Here is an 18,203-nt window from a genome sequence, read left to right on the forward strand (position 1 = left end):
CTTAATTCTCTGCTTCAGCCAAAACTTTGAGAAGTTGAGAATGGTTAAGATGTACACTTGATCATGTTGTCTCTTCCTTTAAACCTTCCAGCACCTTACCACCCTCTCAGAATAACTGCCCCTCTCCCATGTCTTTACCGTGCTTTCAGGCTCTGTGCAGTCACCTGGCTCTTGCTAACTTCTCCCCCAATCTGATGCTGCTGGTCCCTCCCCCACTCTAAGCTCTTCAGCCTCACCAGCTTCTTCCATTTACAGGAACTGCTGCCGGCCCCTCCCCTGCCCCCAAACCCCTCAACCTATGGTTATTGGTTCCTGGAACAGGCCACCCCCACCCCACTTCTGCCTAGTTGGCATCTACTCATCTTTCAGGTCATCATACTGGAAGGCTTGGTCATGTTCACCTGCTCTATGCTATCAGAGCATCTTGTACTTAATCTTCATGGTGAGCCTAATGAGGGAAGGTACTCAGTATGTTTCTTAGCATTTTATTTCCAGGATCTAACATAGTGTCCTTTGGATTGCCTGGATATTTAATTTCCCGTGCTCAGATGTTAGGGTCATAGCGTCAGTTTTCTTCCAGCCATCCCTAGTGTAGGATGATGTAGACATTGGCATTGAATACTGTTTGCTTTTGTCCACAGAGAACCATTTAGGGTTTTAGATCTATGTAACTTACGGTTTGAATAAATTGGTTAGCTCTCTATTTCAGTGCTTAAAGCAGCAAGCCTTTGAATCTAAGGGCCAATTTTCCTACCAACCTTACTGGGTCACTGTGTTCTTTAGCCTGGAATGATGTTGTCTGCACTTGACTATTTCCCAGGGGTGTCCTGAGACCAGAGGTGTCCAGGCATTCTAAATACTGGCCTTACTACATTACAAATGCATAAACATAGATAAATATGTGCTCTTCTAAGTAAAATGTAAATCCTATGGAAGTATGTGACCTTTAAAATTTTTACCAATCTTAATTATACCTATTTTTTTCCTCCTAAATTCAGATAATTTATCTCTCCGCTTCAGTGGGAATATTTGCAATTTACAATGCTTATTTCCCAGGGATCATTTTAAAATTTTAAGTTGTGAATTTTTCATCAGCAGTTTGCCATTATCACTGTCTTTCATACAAACCGTCTTGTAATTTATTGAACAAAAAGATGAAAAGGCTCAGATCTTAAACATCTAAAACCAGTTGGTAATCCAGGGTGTGTCTTTCTCATTTTCATTTGATCTCTTTCCTTAAGATATAAATTAGATTATTTTTAGCGTGAGTGGCTCTCTCCGAACAGAAGCAGAGACTGTTTTTCATCTTGGCTGACTAACGTGCATGACCTGACCCTTAATCTTTACCCAGTATTTGTCTAGTACAGCTGTAAACAGGTTTGCATGGTATTTGTGAATCCAAGCATAGTTGTCTTATATGAGGCCCTGGACTTAATTAAGTCTTGTCACTACCGGGCACCCTTTTCAGCACCCAGAGGCACCACCCTGGGTGAGGGTTAGGAGAAAACAGAGCTGTGTATGCTGCATTGTGTGGTCTGCTTGTTTAACCTTTGACGTCAGGAGCAAGGACACTGGGAGAGACCGGTGACTCCTGTAGTCTCGGGAGCAGAACAAAAAGACTGTCTTGGTACCAAGTAATGGCACTCAGTCTGTTGAGCTGAAGAATCCGTAGGTGTTTAGCTGCCTGTACAGGGCACAGCATTTAAATCTTACATAGAGGGACCACGTATTATCTTGTTAAGATAAAGTATTTTTTGTTTTTGTTTTGTTTTTTGCATCAGGTGTGAAAATCGCCAAGTGCACTGCATTGCAGTCTGTAGGCATAATCCAGATGGTTCTCTAGTTTCACAGATAAGTTTCACAGAATGAACCAAGCAGACAAAAGGAGGGGGAGAAGGGAGTGTGCCTCACTGTGTACGGTAGTGCTTTCCCCAAATAGCTTTAGGTAAATAAGAATTGATCAGATTATCTCATCTTAATCTTAGTTGTGCCTTCATTCGTTAAAGGAGTCCCTTTGTAATGTAGATGGTGCTTGTAGCAATAATACCTATCCTCTAAAATAATTTTCAAAAAATCTTGGTACATCAAAGTTTTTTAAATGGAGACATGCACTTGGGACCCCTGAAAAGCAGATTAGCACTTACTTTTGGTATGAAGAGCTAGTTCCTCTGGAGCCAGATGGGCTGAATTGGAATCCTAGCTCCGATACCAGAATGATACTTAACCTCTCTTGACCTCAGTTTCCTCTGTGGTAAAGAGGATACTAGTGATAACTTCTTCATAAGGCTGTTGTCAGGATTAAGTGAATAGTACATTTAAAAGCTGAGATCACTGCTGGGACTGCATATGTAAGGTGCTTAATAAATGTCTGCTTCACTATATGAATGCTTCAGAATAGTTTTTTATTCCCTTGAAAGAGAATGGATGGTGGCAGTAAAGACTCACCCTGGTCATAGAAGTTTTATTATTTATTTAATATGAAGCTATCAAGGAAGGAGGTAAGAAAGTAATTTAATCTGGAAGGTGATGATTTAAAAAAACAAATTAGGAAGGTATGACGCCAACTTTTTAAGTTCAAGTTGACTTTTACAAAGAACTTCCAAGCCTTAGGCTCTACAAAATACAAACATTTCTTTCTCTCATATTGGGAAGATTGACGCGGTCAGGCATCCTTCCCGAGCAGTTTCCCTCCGTGTGGTGATCCAAACATATTTCATCACATGGTTTCGCCATAGTGGAGTTTTTCACTTCAGCCATGAGGATGAGGAAATGAGGAGGGAGGCGGAGAAGGAGAGGGCTGGGGGGAGAGGGGAGAAAGAGAGAGAGAGGAAATAGATATGAGAGAGGGATAATGAGAATGCTTAAGAGCTGAGGATCTTACAAAGGATTTTAGGGGCCAAACATGGAAGTGGCAAACACATCATTTCTGCTCCCATTCCATTGGCCACAACTAGTCACATGGCTCCAGTCTACCTGCCCAGGGTTCTGAGGTGTCAGTTCTCCCCTGTGTGCCCTATAAAAAGAAGCAGCGTAGATGAGTATCCAGCTAGCCTCTGACACAACAGTTAACCATGTAACTTATTTCCTGCCAGTGGCAGACATGTTCTATAATTAATCCATTTGTACACTTCACTGTAAACTATTCCTGAAATTCTCTCTAATACCAGGACCAGCAAAGGACTCAAGAGAATTTGCAATCATTATGCTCCTTTCTTATTTTAGAAATTTTCAGAAATTCAGGGAATTTTCGGAGACATCTACTTCTGAACATTTTATTGCTGTGCAGGTAGCCAAGAAACAAGGACTCTTGGTGACAGTATCTTAATGGCCATCCTTGACAGGCAGGTCCCTATTAACGAGAAAGTTTTTATGCTTCGTATACCGCTGATGGTCAGTAAATGACAAAAGGCAAGGAAGTTAATGATCCTGTTGTACGTTGAAATTACATGGGATGATGTAAGAGTAGAGATTTTTTTTTTTTTTTTTTTGCTCCTCTTTAATAAATATGGCTCACTACCGTAGCCAATATTTGTACTCAGCTCTGACAGGAAGGATGATGGCAACTTTCTGTGTCTTATATCACCAAATAAAGTGACTTATTCCTGCAGGTTTATTAATAATATTTCAGTTGAGCAGTTCTTTTCAATCATAATTGGCCTCTGCACACATTGAGCAGTTTATTTTTAAGATAAAAGCTGGGAGAGTTTATAGCTCCGTGGACACACCTCGGGGCCATGCCTAAATAAGCTTTGGGTTAATATATACCTTACATTTTGAAGTGTTTCATAGTTCTGTGTAATGATTTTGAGTCCCATTTTTTCTGCCAAGGTTCAGATGTTTAACACCCCTGGGAAGCAATATAATGTAATGGTTGACCGTGTGATCTGCAGTATCAGACTGAGTTTGAATCCCAATTCTACCACTCAGTCACTATGTGACCTTGGAAATTTTCACTGTTTGCTATGGTTGCCTAGGTATTTCTGATAACGAATATCAGACTGGGTGGCTTAAACAACAGAGATTTATTTTCTCACAATTCTGGAGGCTGGAAGTTTGAGATCAAGGTATTGGCAGGGTTGGAGGTGAGAGCCTCTCTTCCTGGCTTGTCAACGGCGGTCTGACTGTGTCTTCACATGGCCTTGTCTCTGTATCACTCAGAACATCAGCTCCCAAACTTGAGTCAAGGACACCACCAGCCTCACTGACTCACTCCTTTATCCCCTAGCAGAACAGCTGCCCAGTCTTACCAGGTTTTCTTTTGAAATGACTCTGAAATATTTGTCTTTTACAAATGTTAATAATAACAAGTATGAGGATTCTCACATATAAATATAATATATATGAAATAATTTTTAACTGACTATAAAACAGTAGGTATATGTACTTTTATGATCATAAAGTCTGAAGTATGTCTTATAGGGATTGGTGGAACATATTATTAAGTAATTAGTTTGCTACCTAACTTTTTTTCTGTAAATCTATTTAACTTTCTATGAAAGAAAAAAACCCAGCAGTGACAAAAAAAGTCCTTCCCTGTGCATGTCCACTGCCCTCACTGGCCTCCATCTTCTAATATTAAATCATCACATTGTACACCTTAAAAAATCACGCTGTACAACCTAAATATGTACAATTTTTATTTGTCAGTCATATCTCAATAAAGCTGGGGAAAAAAATGAAGTTGCTGTTCCACTGTTAAAAATATAATAATAATATGAAGAATATAGTGCAATAGCATCTCTGACTGCTATCTTCCCTCCATTCTGGTCATTCTATTGTTACATTTTTCTTCCTTGGTTCTTATGTGTCTCTTTCCTAAAAAATATTCTGAAATTTTGACTTTTTTTACTCGGTTTTATTTAATTTTTAATCTAATTTTTTTGGCAGAAAAGAGCAAGTTAGTACCTTGTATCAAAACATCAACCTCGTGGAGCCAAGACTAATTCAGCCATATGAACATGTTATAAAGAACTTTATCCGTGAGATCAAACTTCAAAGCACAGAAATGGAAAACCTGGCCATTGCAGTGAAGAGGTATTGTAGTCTTTCCTGTCTAAGTGGCAGAAGGGGTCCTTTAACTGGCTCTCTGACCAAGTGGCACAAAGACGGAACTGCATTATCATATGGTATGGGGGGACGACCCGAACCTGAGGAATCTGGAGCTTTCTAAACTAAGCCAGCATGAGGGAAGCTGAGTCAGACACTACTTTGTAGGGTCAGCCAGCAATCCATCAGCAGGTCCCCATGATCCTACCATATAAACCCTTCAAGCCCTGGGATTCCACATAGAACAGTTAGTTCAAAGAGATTCGTTATCTTATATCCAGCCACTTGAAACATACAGGATACTTTTCATCCAGAAAGGCAGGCAGACTCCATTTGAAGCCTGGCCTTGTCACTGACAGAAGAGTGACTTTGGGCAGGTTACTTAATCTCCCTGAGTCTCAGCTTCTGCATCTGCAAAATGAGGCTGTAAATATTCACATCCTCGGGGTGTGGAGACCTCATGGTGAGGCTTGGGTGAAGCCCTTGGCACTGGGCCTACCACATGGTGGGTGCTCAGCAGTGTTTCTTTCCCTCTCTCTAACCCTCCTCACCAGCTTGACCTGAAAGCCTAAAAACCGTTGAACCCTTACTCTCATACGGTTTATATAAGCCACAGCTGGCTTACATAGGATATCTTATTGGTTTTAACAGCAACCCAGTGCCAAAAAAGAATTTATATGTGTTGCAATCCAAACATCAGCCTCTTTGTTCCCTGGAAGACCACACCCCTTTGGCGTATATTGGGAAAGAGGGCATTTTGTTTGTCACAATTCCTGGGCGTTCTGCCCCACAGATGCTCCTCACCTCCATGTGCTCTGCCACCAGCAGCTCCCAGTGTGCTGCGTACCACACTGGTCTCTGCCCAGAACTTGTAAACGGCCCCTTTCATAGGATGCCCCCCATTTGCGTGGGGGCAGGTGAAGGCTGTGCCTCTCTCTTTATTCTTTCCCTCCACATGATGATAAAACTATCTAGCTGACCCTGTGAAGTAATTAAAATATAGAAGAGAAAATGTTTTAAAACACTGATGCTAAATAGGACTGTTTTTATAGTCCTAGAATCATACAAGAGTTGAACTATTCACAGGGGCTTTTTAAGTGAACGTTTTCAGTTCCTGACTCCGATCTTTTCCCTCAAGTTTGCCTGCTAGAGGCTTTCAGTGGGATCATAGGGCGGTCCTCAGATCATCAATTTCTGTAGAGCATTCTGGGGTGTGGATCAGAGCCCCAGATTTGGCCTCCTTTGAGGGGTGACCGGCAGACACACATACTGAGTTTGTAAAGAGTCCAGTGAATATCTGTGAAAACACACTAACTCCCCTGTACACACACAGGTGCGTATACACAGACCCACACACAGATACACGGGACACACACACACACACACACACACACACACATTCACACATAACCTCTAAGTATAGTCCTGTGTAAACCCATGAGGGAAAAAAGAATGGCATTCTCTTCCCTCTGCTCTCATTCCCAGCGGGGCTGCTCTCTGCTGTGGACGGAGTGCGTCACGTGATGTGGAGCTGGTGGTGTTTCTCTCCTCCCAGCTTCTGTGCTCTGTGGGTGGGATCCGAAGTCGGGCTCCATCCTAAGCCCAAGGCCTCCTAAAGGCTGCTCTCTGAGCTGGCAGAGACCTTGCTGAGGTGTTTAAGTGACTACTGTAAATATTCCTTTACATCCTTAACTAAGGACCATGCGTCCCCACCTCTGTTTTTGGTTAGGGGAGGGCCTCAGTCTTTTTGCTCAGCACTTGCACCTGAAGAAGGGGTTCCCAGTGTCCTGGTAGGAGCCCTGGACTAAGGTTAAAGTGGACATTCCCAACATGGTGGACGCTTTACTGGGAATTGGGAATTGCTGGGGCAAACAATGTGTCATTATAGACTACCCTGATTTACCCCCCCACCAAAAATAAGAAAGAAAGAAAAAAGAGTTGTTCAGAAGTGAAAAAGGCAGAAGGAACACATTCGGGAGAAGTCCCAGATGCCCAGATGTTTGGGACTGGATGTCTAGAAGGAATGGCTGGAAAAAAATGGTTGTAACAAAGGGAGAAAGGGATGTGTGGCTTAGCTATTCCCAGTCCCAGAGTTGACCAAAAAACCCCGAAAGTTGCTGTGGAGATACATAATGCCTAGATTTCAAACATCAAGTGTTTGTAAACAAACTAGAACTAGCTGACTGTCCAAACTTGGTTAACATAACCTCGGGCAGGCTGTAAGGTGAAGAGGAAGTACACAGGAGCAGAAAATAGTGATAAGTCACTCAGAATTTTACTGCCGCGTCTTCCCTCCACCCATCAATGCTTGTTTGGAAGCTCATGTAGAAATTAAATTAATGCATAAACAAATTGTGTTGGGAGGGAGTAAATAAGTTGAAAGCAGGTAGGATGGTATAGCAGAAGCTATCAGACTGGAAGACAGAGGCCTTCTACTGAGGTCCTGTTTCTACTTTTATTAACACCATGTCATTGGGCCAAGTAAATTGACTCTAAATCTCACGGTGGCTGCTTTCAAGTCACTTACAATCTAGTTGAGTAGACAAGACATATGCATGTGAAAACTTAGATAATTGGACACAGAGCTGAGAGAGAACAAAAAATAAATTTTTTAGGGCTTAATCTGAAGCTTCAATCATTGTGAAGTGACAGGTGTCTCCATACTAGACAACTGCTAAATAAAACTATCTGGGTATCTTCTCAACGAAATTTTCTCATTTCTAACTTTTTGGCAGATCAGTGTTCTCTGCCTCCACAGAAATATGATTTATTGATTGTATTAATAAAAGAAACAGGAATTTTCTAAAGGGCAACTATATCTACATTCTAGAACTTTAGGGAACCAATCAGAAATAATTTTTGAGATCTCTTCTTTTTTTCCCTTCTAACTATAGCATTTAGCATTGTGTGTTTCGTATGCTAAAATTTCAGAATTGTATCTAACCATCTCTTTGCCATGGAGTTCTTTTCTTGTCTGGGATTGTAGCTCAGTCATCGCAGCAAAAAAGGTTTTCAGAATTTATTGAGAGCCTCCCAGCAATATGGTATCTTTCTCTGTTCTTTGCTACAATCTAGTTTAAGACCATGTAATCTACTCTATTCCACTTATTTAATATCTAGTTTTAATGTCCCTTTACACCCAACTGATCGAATTGCCAACATCATTTTATTATGTGGAAGGAACAGGGAATATTTTTTTTTTTTTAATTTTATAGCTACTTTTTTAATTTTTATTTATTTATTTATTTTTGGCTGTGCTGGGTCTTCTGTTCGTGCGAGGGCTTTCTCTAGTTACGGCAAGTGGGGGCCACTCTTCATCGCGGTGCGGGGACCGCTCTTCATCGCGGTGCGCGGGCCTTTCACTATCGCGGCCCCTCCCGTTGCGGGGCACAGGCTCCAGACGCGCAGGCTCAGTAATTGTGGCTCACGGGCCAGCTGCTCCGTGGCATGTGGGATCTTCCCAGACCAGGGCCCGAACCCGTGTCCCCTGCATTAGCAGGCAGATTCTCAACCACTGCGCCACCAGGGAAGCCCCAGGGAATATTATTTTAAATGGTATGTTTCTCCTCATCTGTAAAATAGAGAGCTTGAAATAGATGAGGTCAGAGTTTTCTCTTCATGTTACAAGGCCAAGAGTACAATGAAAAGGTGTGCATCCTCTTAAATTTCAGAGCCCAGGACAAGGCAGCCATGCAGCTGAGTGAATTGGAAGAGGAAATGGATCAGAGGATTCAGGCTGCAGAACACAAGACGCGGAAAGACGTGAGTCTGTGGGATGGCCCCTTCATGCGACGAATCCTCAGAGCACCTTTTATGGACAGGGCACCGGGCATCCTCCGGGTGCAGCAAGTCCAGACTGCCACAGGCGCTCTCAACAAGGGCATTGTTAGTGCTGGTGGTTTTGTGGGCGGGGGGGGGGGGGGGGGGGGTAGAGTAAGGAGAGAGGGAGAGAGAGAGAGAGAGAGAGACGACAGTAAGTAATCAAATAAAGTGGCTAATTTCAGATGGCAACAAGCACAGTAAAGAAATGGCATGTGTGATAGACAGGCTGCTTCGGGTTGGGAGGTCAGGGGCCTCTGAAGAGGAGACAGGAGAGCTGAGGCCTGAAGGAGAAGGCAGAGCCCGCCTTCGTAAAGGATGGTGGCTTCACCCTTAATACCACTGTCTTGCTGCCCACGTCCACCGCTACTTTAAATCTAGATTACAATGAAGTTAAAATGCTCTCTGCAAATTTTAGTGTTGTTTTACAATGGGACATACTTTTACTCATCAATATAGGAACTCTCATAGTTGAAAGTTGGGTGCTACCTTCAGTGATTTCCATAGGAGAAATAATTATCTTTTTCCCTTATGAAATATATTTGGGTGATTGATGTTTACTGAAAACAGAAAATAGACATATTTCTTTGAGTAGCTAACATCAGGTTGAACATTCCCTTTTTTTCTATTCATTTTCCCCATTAACTCTGAGAGGCAGAAAATTGAGTGAGAAGGGCCTGGGTGTTGGCATCCAATATACCTTAGTTTGCCTCCTGGCTCTGCCCCATCTCAGTTAAGTGGCACTGGAAAAATAACATAACCTCTGAGCCTTTGTTGTTCCAACTTTAGATGGGATAATGCCACCTACCTGCTTTAAGGAGGGTCGAGCCTGGTGATCTGTATGCGTGCCTAGTGCAGTGCTTGAGGTATGGTAGGGGCACCGTGGCCATTGCTGTTCTGCTCTTTTCCGGTGCTCTGCGTACCTTGAGTCCTTTCAGATTCTTCACCTTCAGTTGCTTTACCACATGTGTGCCTTCGGGTCTCTTGGTTGTCTTATCTCTTAATAACACACTTAATAACTGTTTGGAAGTCATGTTCACAGAGTGAATGGCTCAAAGTCCATGGTCCAGCTTTATTGCAATGATTATCCCATTCTTTTTTTTTTATTATTATTAATGATACTCCATTTTTTAAAAAATATTAAGTAATTTATTTAGGCTGTGTTGGGTCTTCGTTTCTGTGTGAGGGCCTTCTCCAGTTGCGGCAAGTGGGGGCCACTCTTCATCACGGTGCGCGGGCCTCCCACCATTGCGGCCTCTCCTGTTACGGAGCACAGGCTCCAGACGCGCAGGCTCAGTAATCGTGGCTCACGGGCCCAGCCACTCCGCGGCATGTGGGATCTTCCCAGACCAGGGCCCGAACCGGTGTCCCCCCCATCGGCAGGCAGATTCCCAACCACTGCGCCACCAGGGAAGCCCAATTGTCCCATTCTTTTGTTAGCGCTTTATTTCTTCTAGTCTAGAAACAGTAACATCCTATTTTTTTCTGCCTTTTTCCCTCTCCATCCATTTAATCTGTGCATTCATTCATTCATCACACACTTATCAAGCATATGTGTTATTCTGTCATCAAATCTCTGCCTCTTCCAGCTAAGCACTTCCCAAACTGGTTGTTGGTGATGGACACCTGACGATGGCCCTACCCCTTATCACTTCATGTTTTGTTAATTATACCATCTTCCTCAGTTTCCTTGGCTCTGGTACAGGGGTGGTGAACACATGGCATCTTTCTCTGTTCCACAGCGATGGCATAAGTGGCTGGTGAGTCACTGCACAGATGTGGTCTCTGAAACCTCAGCACACTGCTGCCAATGGAGCAGCTTTGGCCCTGGGATGACACCTGTGTGCCAGTCTGCCCCAGTCTCCTGGTCTCTCTGGAATAACACATCCACGCTGACTGAAGATTTTCCCTAACCCACCTCCACTAAGCGTGGCTCACCTTGCTCCCCACACACAGTTCTTCACCCCGCAGCTCTGGCCTGGCTCATTGCTCTGCTCGCACTCCAGCTGTTTTTTTTGCCTTGATAACTCCTCTCCACTTTCCTAAATTTTGCAAAGATCAGAGAAAGTCTCCCCTTCTCCCCAGTGCCCTCCCCTAGTCCTCTAGCCACGTTCACCTCTTCCTGACCTTGACTCCTCTTGCACATATAGTGTTTATCCCATTGTTTCAGTTAGGGTTTTAAAAATATATTGTAACAGCTTTATTGAGGTATAATGGGCATGCAATAAACTGTACCTACTCAAAGTGTAGAATATGATAAGATTGGAAATGTGTATATACCGAGAAACCATCACCACAATCAAGATAAAGGTACGTTCACATACTGTTGGTTTCCATGCCCCTGTGTCATGCCATCCTTCTTTGCCCCTCCTTGTCAGGCAACCATTTTACGTCTTCTTTGGTGAAGCGTCTATTAAAATCTTTTGCTCACTTTTAAAACTAGGTTGTTTGTTTTCTTATTATTGAGTTTTGGGAGTCCTTTATATATTCTGATCTATAAATATTTCCTCCCAGGCTGTGACTTATCTTTTCATTCTCCTAACAGTGTCTTTTAAAGAGTAGAAATTTTTTATTTTTATGAAGTCCAATGCATCAGTTTTTTCTTTCATGGATATGTTTTTGATATTTAAGAAATCTTTGCATAACCCAAGGTTGCAAAGATTTTCTCCTGTGTTTTTTCTATAAGTTTTATTGTTTTAGATTTCACATTTAGGATCTATTTTGTAAGGTATGGATCAAAGTTCATACTTTTTGCATATGCATATCTAATTGTTCTAGCCCATTTGTTGAAAATACTATCTGTTCTCTGCTGAATTGCCTTTGCACTTTGTCCAAAATCAGTCTTCTGTATTTGTGTTGGGTTTATTTCTGGGCTCTCCGTTCTGTTCCATTGATTGATTTGCCTATCTTTATGCTGGTATTACATTGTCTTGATGATTATTGCTTTATAATGTCTTGAATTAGTTCCATAATGAGTCTAGTACTAGTTCTTCAACTTTGTTCTTTTTCAAAGTTGTGTTGGCTATTTTAGGTCCTCAATTTCCATAGAATCAGCTTGTCAATTTTGAAAAACAACAACAACAAAAGCCCAAAACCTGCTGGGGGTTTGACTGGACTTCATTGCATCTATAGATCAACTGGGGGAGATCTGGCATCTTATTAATAATGAATAATCCACAAACCTGATATATTCTCCATTTATTTAGGTCTTATTACACTCAACTCCACTGGTTATAAACTTAAAACTTTATTTGAATACAGAACATAGGATATTAAATTCCATAATGTGTTAAGAGAAAAAGGAAACTGAAAGATATTTGGGCTCATGGGAGCTGCAGCCCCTGACCTCCTGGAGTGCCCTTTTGCCATTCTCTGCACCAGGGGTGACACACATGAGAAGTACCAGCCTATGGGGCAGCACTTTGCATAGAAATTTGCAGGTGATGTGGTTTGAATTTAGATAAGGTGTAAGCTCTTGGAAAAACAGTAAACCCATCAGGCCTTCCTGAGCCCTGATGACATGATAGGATTCAGGCAAGCACTGGGGCCCTTGATTGTGCCATAGCTTTTAATTAAACACAGCAGTATTTAATTAGCTAGTTAATTGATATGCTGCAGCCTTCTATCACAGTTGAGTAGTGGTCTTAGAGGTGTCACTCCAGGTTACGTGTGTATGTAGGTTGTGGGATTCCGCAGTTCTTTCAGTCTTGTAAGTTTCCATTCCAGAAGTGCTGGGCATCTAAAGTTTGGTTACTTCTGTTTTACCTTCTCACTATCTCTGTGTAGGAGACTTGGGGTCAGCCTTAGTTTGACACAAAATGTTTTTCACCTACAGGATTTTGAAGAACCTATTTAAATCAATAAAATCTTTTTTTTTTTTCTTTCAGGAAAAACGCAAAGCTGAAGAAGCCCTCAGTGACCTCAGGCGTCAGTATGAAACAGAAGTGGGAGATCTACAGGTGACAATAAAGAAACTCAAAAAGGTAGGTATGTGGCAGCTGGACTTTGAGGGATACTTTCAGTATCTCAATGCGTCTACATTTTTAGCAACTAAAAACATGCAGAATCATATTGAAGCAGTGGATAGATCAGATTTCAGAATCAAATTGGACTCCTTTGCAAGAATTCTTTTTAAAGGCCCGTAATTTCTGTTTCTAAGGGCAGCCTATCTTCTGCATAGATCTAATAAATATTTCTGGTCCCTTGAACAGTTGTCCATCAAACCTCAGTTTTCTTTCTTTGGTCTTTACCAAGTGCGCTCACGTCCCACGTGTCCAGTGGACTGTCTGCTTATGACAGCAGGGACATTGTCTTTCCTGGTCATGTAGCCCTACACTCAGCTTACTGCAAGGTATATGTATTCAGTGAATATTTATTAAATGAAATGAATATTTCTCTTCTCTGTGGAAAGTTCCAGATCTAGAGGACCGCTGATCAGCAAGAAGTGGGAGAGAACCTGTTGACATGAAAGCAGAGGTGTGATTGGTTTTGGCCTCTGCTCTATTTGGTTTCTAATGATTAGGGTCCATTTCACTCAATGGTATGCTGGTAGATGTTTAACAACAGGCTCTGGAGAGGGGAGGAAGGGAGGAGGCATTTGTATCATTTGCCGATCTTCATGGTATAAGTATTCCCACCATTACTGATTTCAAGCTACCAAGTTGACATCACTGAATGCAGAGTTTGGGAAGAAATGCTTAAAATAAATAGGCTCTCTCCTGCTGGTACACATTGGCTCCAGCATAATACTGGATTCACTTCCTGCATGTGGATTGTCTCCATAACTAATGGAAATAACCTTAGCTAAAATGAAAATGGGTACTTAAAAAGTAATCGTCCCCGAAAGTGGCATTGTGAACTTAGGCACATCACTTTGCTTCTCTGGTTGTTCATATGATAACCTTTAAAGCTCCTTCCAGTGTTTATACTGAATGAGATTAAGTGACAATTAACTGCATTTGTGGGTTACTGCAACTTACACCTCTGGAATTATTAAGAATTCTCCCCAGTATCCTTCTTGGAAAAGTATTATCAATGTCAACCTTATATCTGATTTCCAAAGGTCATTAGACCATAATACTATTCTTGTATTACAGAATTTGAATGGACCAATCCTTTGCTTAATGCTACAGTCACAGATTCTCCTAGTCACTTTCCTCAGTTATTTCTGTGTCATCCAAATCTTTAAACTAAGAGAATATTTGCAAGAGGAGACACAGAGTTGTTTTTTCATATAGCATATGATGAAGACCAAATAGGCACTGAACAGTAAGAGTCAGGAGTGACGAGACCTGAGTCCTTATCAAGACTGTGCCAATTTCGGACTTCCCTGGTGGTGCAGTGGTTAAGAATCCACCTGCCAATGCAGGGGACACGGGTTTGAGCCCTGGTCCGGGAAGATCCCACATGCCGCAGAGCAACTAAACCCATGCGCCACAACTACTGAGCCTGCGCTCTAGAGCCAGCGAGCCGCAACTACTGAGCCCGCATGCCACAACTACTGAAGCCCACGCACCTAGAGCCTGTGCTCCGCAACAAGAGAAGCCACCGCAATGAGAAGCCCACACACTGCAACGAAGAGTGGCCCCCGCTCGCCGCAACTGGAGAGAAAGCCCATGTGTAGCAACAAAGACCCAACGCAGCCAAAAATAAAAAATTTTTTTAAATTTAAAAAAGACTGTGCCAATTTCTTCTGTAACACCCGGGACAATTAGCTTCATCATTCTTTTTTTTTTTTTAAATAAATTTATTTATTTATTTATTTATTCATTTATTTACTTTTGGCTGCATTGGGTCTTCGTTGCTGCACGCGGGGGGCTTTCTCTAGTTGTGGCGAGCGGGGGCTCTTCATTGCGGTGCACAGGCTTCTCACTGCGGTGGCTTCTCTTGTTGCAGAACATGGGCTCTAGGTGCACGGGCTTCAGTAGTTGTGGCACACGGGCTCTAGAGCGCAGGCTCAGTAGCTGTGGCACACGGGCTTGGTTGCTCCGCGGCATGTGGGATCGTCCCGGAGCAGGGATTGAACCCGTATCCCCTGCATTGGCAGGCGGACTCTTAACCACTGCGCCACCAGGGAAGTCTGGCTTCATTGTTCTGATCGTTAGCTTCTCATCTGTAAGATGGGATTAATAATAAACTGTCCTGTCTAACCATAGTGACTGACATTTTATTGACTTTGTAGCTTAGTAAGCTCTTCTTCATAATTTAAAAAAATCGAATTCTTAAACTTTCTCTGAGGAAAGTGCAAATTTCCCACTTTTACAGATGAGAACACTGAGTTCCAGGTTAAATAACTTGCACAAAGTCACTCAGCTAATAAGCAATGGGTTGTCTTTCTGTCTTTACACAGTTGGTGCTTTCTCACTTATACCAGACTTCCTGCCTGCCTGATAGGGTTGTTCTGCGAGAGAGTAAGAGATGATTTATGGGAGAGCATGTTAAAAGCTGTAAAGGAATATACAGAAGCTTACAGATTTAGTATAATTGCCAGCCATTTCCTTATGTCAGTGGTTCTGAGAAACTCATTTTTTTCCCCACAATTTTTTTTCTCTGAAATTGACATGATCTTAAAATCAGTGGCTCTTTCGGCTTCAGCCACTTGAAAACCTTCCACTGATGCCATCTGGCAAGATGAAGAAAGTCTATCATCAAAGTACTTAGATTTTGATGAAATGTCACATTCATTTTGATCAATGCATGCATATTCTATTAATGGACACCCACAAATCCCCACATTTCCCAAGGGATGTAAGCTATGTGTAAGAAAGACATTTTTGTTGTCCATGTTAGGGATGCTTCTGAGCCAATTTAGTCTGGTAATACTCAGTAATCAACCAGGAAGTAAAGCTCATTTGTGTATTTATATAATTTTGTGTGTGTGTCTCTAACTTCATATCATACTTAAATTTTATTGACTTAAATCATTAAATAAGCATTTTTTGACATCACCATGAAGAAAACATAGTTGATTTTTGACACCAATTCTGCTCTTAAAAATCTTGGACCTCTAGTAAGAGAGTTAAAACACTCATAAGTAATTATGATATAGAATAGAAAGTGTTAAATGCAGATAAAGTTTAAGAGAATATAAAGGTCCAGACTCATACGCAACATAACTGAAAAAGGGAGGACTGAGTTGCTTGATAGTTGAATGGTTTCCCCAAAACGGCTTTTCCATTGTTTCAAAGAAAAATATACACACTACTATGTATAAAATAGATAACCAACACGGACCTACTGTATAGCACAGGAAACTATACTCAGTATCTTATAATAACCTATAATGGAAGAGAATGTAAAAAAAGAATATATATATATGTGTGTAATTGTACATAAGTACATATGTATAATATGTACTTTACACCTGAAACTAACACACTGTAAATCAACTATATTTCAATTTAAAAAAAAAGAAAAAAAAATGTACCTTGGCAAAAAAAAAGAAAATTCATGAAATAAGAAAACCCCTTTTTTAAATGTTTAAATTATTTAAAGCAAATTTTCAAGTCCTTCTGGATTATATGTAGTTTAATGATTTATAAGGTTGTATAATGTTGAAAATTGGAGACTTCTAGAATTCCCATATCTATATGCAAATATATTCCTAAACTTAACCAAATCAATTCAAAGTGAGTTTGTAAACGCCCAACTTTTATTTGCTTTTTCAGCTAGAAGAACACTCAAAACACATAAGTCAAAAGGAAGATGTGGCTGCATTAAAAAAACAAATTTATGATTTATCAATGGTAAGAATTAACTTTTCACTTACAGTAATATATTTCCTGTTAGACTACTGTTTCCTAAATAAAATCATGCTATGATTTCAATGTTCCAGGAATAAAAGCTTAAAGAGAAATTAATACTACAGTTAAAGTCTTTGAAATACCTCTGACTAAAGGTATTATATTTATGCAGGCTTTTTCCCTCAGTGATACCTATTGTAAATGCTTTTTTTTTTATTCAAAGCAATAATAGCATGGCCTTTAAATTTTAAATAGTTAACCCCTGCATTCTTATAACATCAACTTTTATCTGTTTCCCTGGCTTTTTAAGATGAGGTATTATTGCCCTGCCCTTCCTCCAACTTTTCTGTCTGTCCCTTTTCCATCTTCTGCTGACCATATCTTTAGTATTTCTGTTGCCAAAACTGATAACATCTACATCTGTTATATTATCGTCATTTTCTTTATTTTGTTTTCAGGTTGACTCTAAAAGTTGAAAACCAATAATGAACATTTCCTTTATCGTGACTCTAAATATTCTCCCTGCAGAGCCAAGAAGTGAGCTAGAATTGCAGTTCTTTCTCGCCAGTCATTATCCTTGTGCCACTCAAAAGAGAAGGTCCCCCAGCTTTGTGGTCAGATAAATCCCCTTTATGCATTACCAGTTTCAGATTTTGCAACCTCTTAGTTGGTTTTGTGCTTGGATCACAATGTTCTCGTGAGTTGCTTACTTCTCTTGGATTCTCTGGTGGAGTTTTTGGTTTCTTGTAAAAAGAAACTGCCATCTTCATGATATTACTGATACCTTGCAACTTCTTATTTATTCTTTCCAGTACATGGAATTTGTTTTTTTCTCCTTGAAAATATTAATTTTGGAGTCCAGGAAATTTCAATTCTTATTGGACTGGCTGCTTTTTAAACTTGCTACCCAGATGTCATCTTGGAATTTCTGATCATTTTAGGTAGCTGTGGTAGGATTCCTGTACAACTAGGCAAACATCAGTTTAGCTCAAGGCCTCTCCCCTGAAAGATGGCCTTCCTCAGAGCTCTGTGTGTGCAGCTGGCTGTCAGACATAGGACCCCAATTACCAGATGCATGGGGCCTGGATGTTCAGAGAGAAGTCTTAGCTTTCCTTTTGGGAATCATTCAGTTATTTTTAAAAAGACGAGCCCCATCTTGTTGCCTTTGGAATCAGCTCTGGCTTATCTGCTCGTCTTTCCTAGGGTAAGAGCAGGTAAAGGCTTGAGAGGCAGCATGTCTTAATGTACAGTTTTAATCTCTATTTCCAGGCCCCCTTCTCACTCTCTGGGGTTCTGCCTGACCAGTTGTCTCTTCTTTGTTCTGCAGCAGAACCTTCAACACACATCTTCTGGACCTCCTTTTCCCCTACTCTCTTCCGTTTGTCAGCATATTGCCATCCAGTTTCCTTTTTCCAGCAATATGTTTAAATCACTTGACTGCTGATGGGCCCCTCTTCCATTCTTTTAATTTTTATTGGTTTATTTCCTTTGGTATTTCATGTTAATGGGGTCTCAAAAGGGAAAGAAGACAAATTCATGTGCCCAGTCCACCATATTGAACTGGAAGCCTCCAATGATTTTTTTTCTTCTTTCTCT

General features: G+C 41.1%; 1 protein-coding gene and 1 long non-coding RNA gene across 7 annotated transcripts in view; one reads left to right on the forward strand and one right to left on the reverse strand.

The window, feature by feature from the left end:
* RASEF (RAS and EF-hand domain containing) overlaps positions 1–18,203 on the forward strand; it is a 226,647-nt gene that overhangs the window by 162,748 nt on the left and 45,696 nt on the right. For 4 of the 5 annotated variants that reach the window (XM_059924555.1, XM_059924551.1, XM_059924552.1 and 1 more), the window contains 4 exons: positions 4,888–5,034; positions 8,718–8,808; positions 12,753–12,848; positions 16,533–16,610. In XM_059924555.1, the coding sequence (XP_059780538.1) occupies positions 4,888–5,034; positions 8,718–8,808; positions 12,753–12,848; positions 16,533–16,610 (412 nt within the window). The remainder of the gene's footprint in view (positions 1–4,887; positions 5,035–8,717; positions 8,809–12,752; positions 12,849–16,532; positions 16,611–18,203) is intronic. The other variant, XM_059924554.1, reaches the window with a different exon arrangement.
* The window catches only part of LOC132366987 (uncharacterized), a 94,949-nt gene that overhangs the window by 12,647 nt on the left and 64,099 nt on the right, over positions 1–18,203 (reverse strand). Inside the window, exon 3 of one of the 2 annotated variants that reach the window (XR_009503631.1) lies at positions 2,605–2,797. The exons of the other annotated variant lie outside the window; for it this stretch is intronic. This is a non-coding gene — a long non-coding RNA (uncharacterized LOC132366987). Of the gene's footprint in view, positions 1–2,604; positions 2,798–18,203 lie in introns of those variants that run through there. 2 annotated transcript variants of the gene reach the window in all.

The sequence above is a fragment of the Balaenoptera ricei genome, chromosome 6, assembly GCF_028023285.1.
Source record: "Balaenoptera ricei isolate mBalRic1 chromosome 6, mBalRic1.hap2, whole genome shotgun sequence".
Classification (NCBI taxonomy): Eukaryota; Metazoa; Chordata; class Mammalia; order Artiodactyla; family Balaenopteridae; genus Balaenoptera; species Balaenoptera ricei.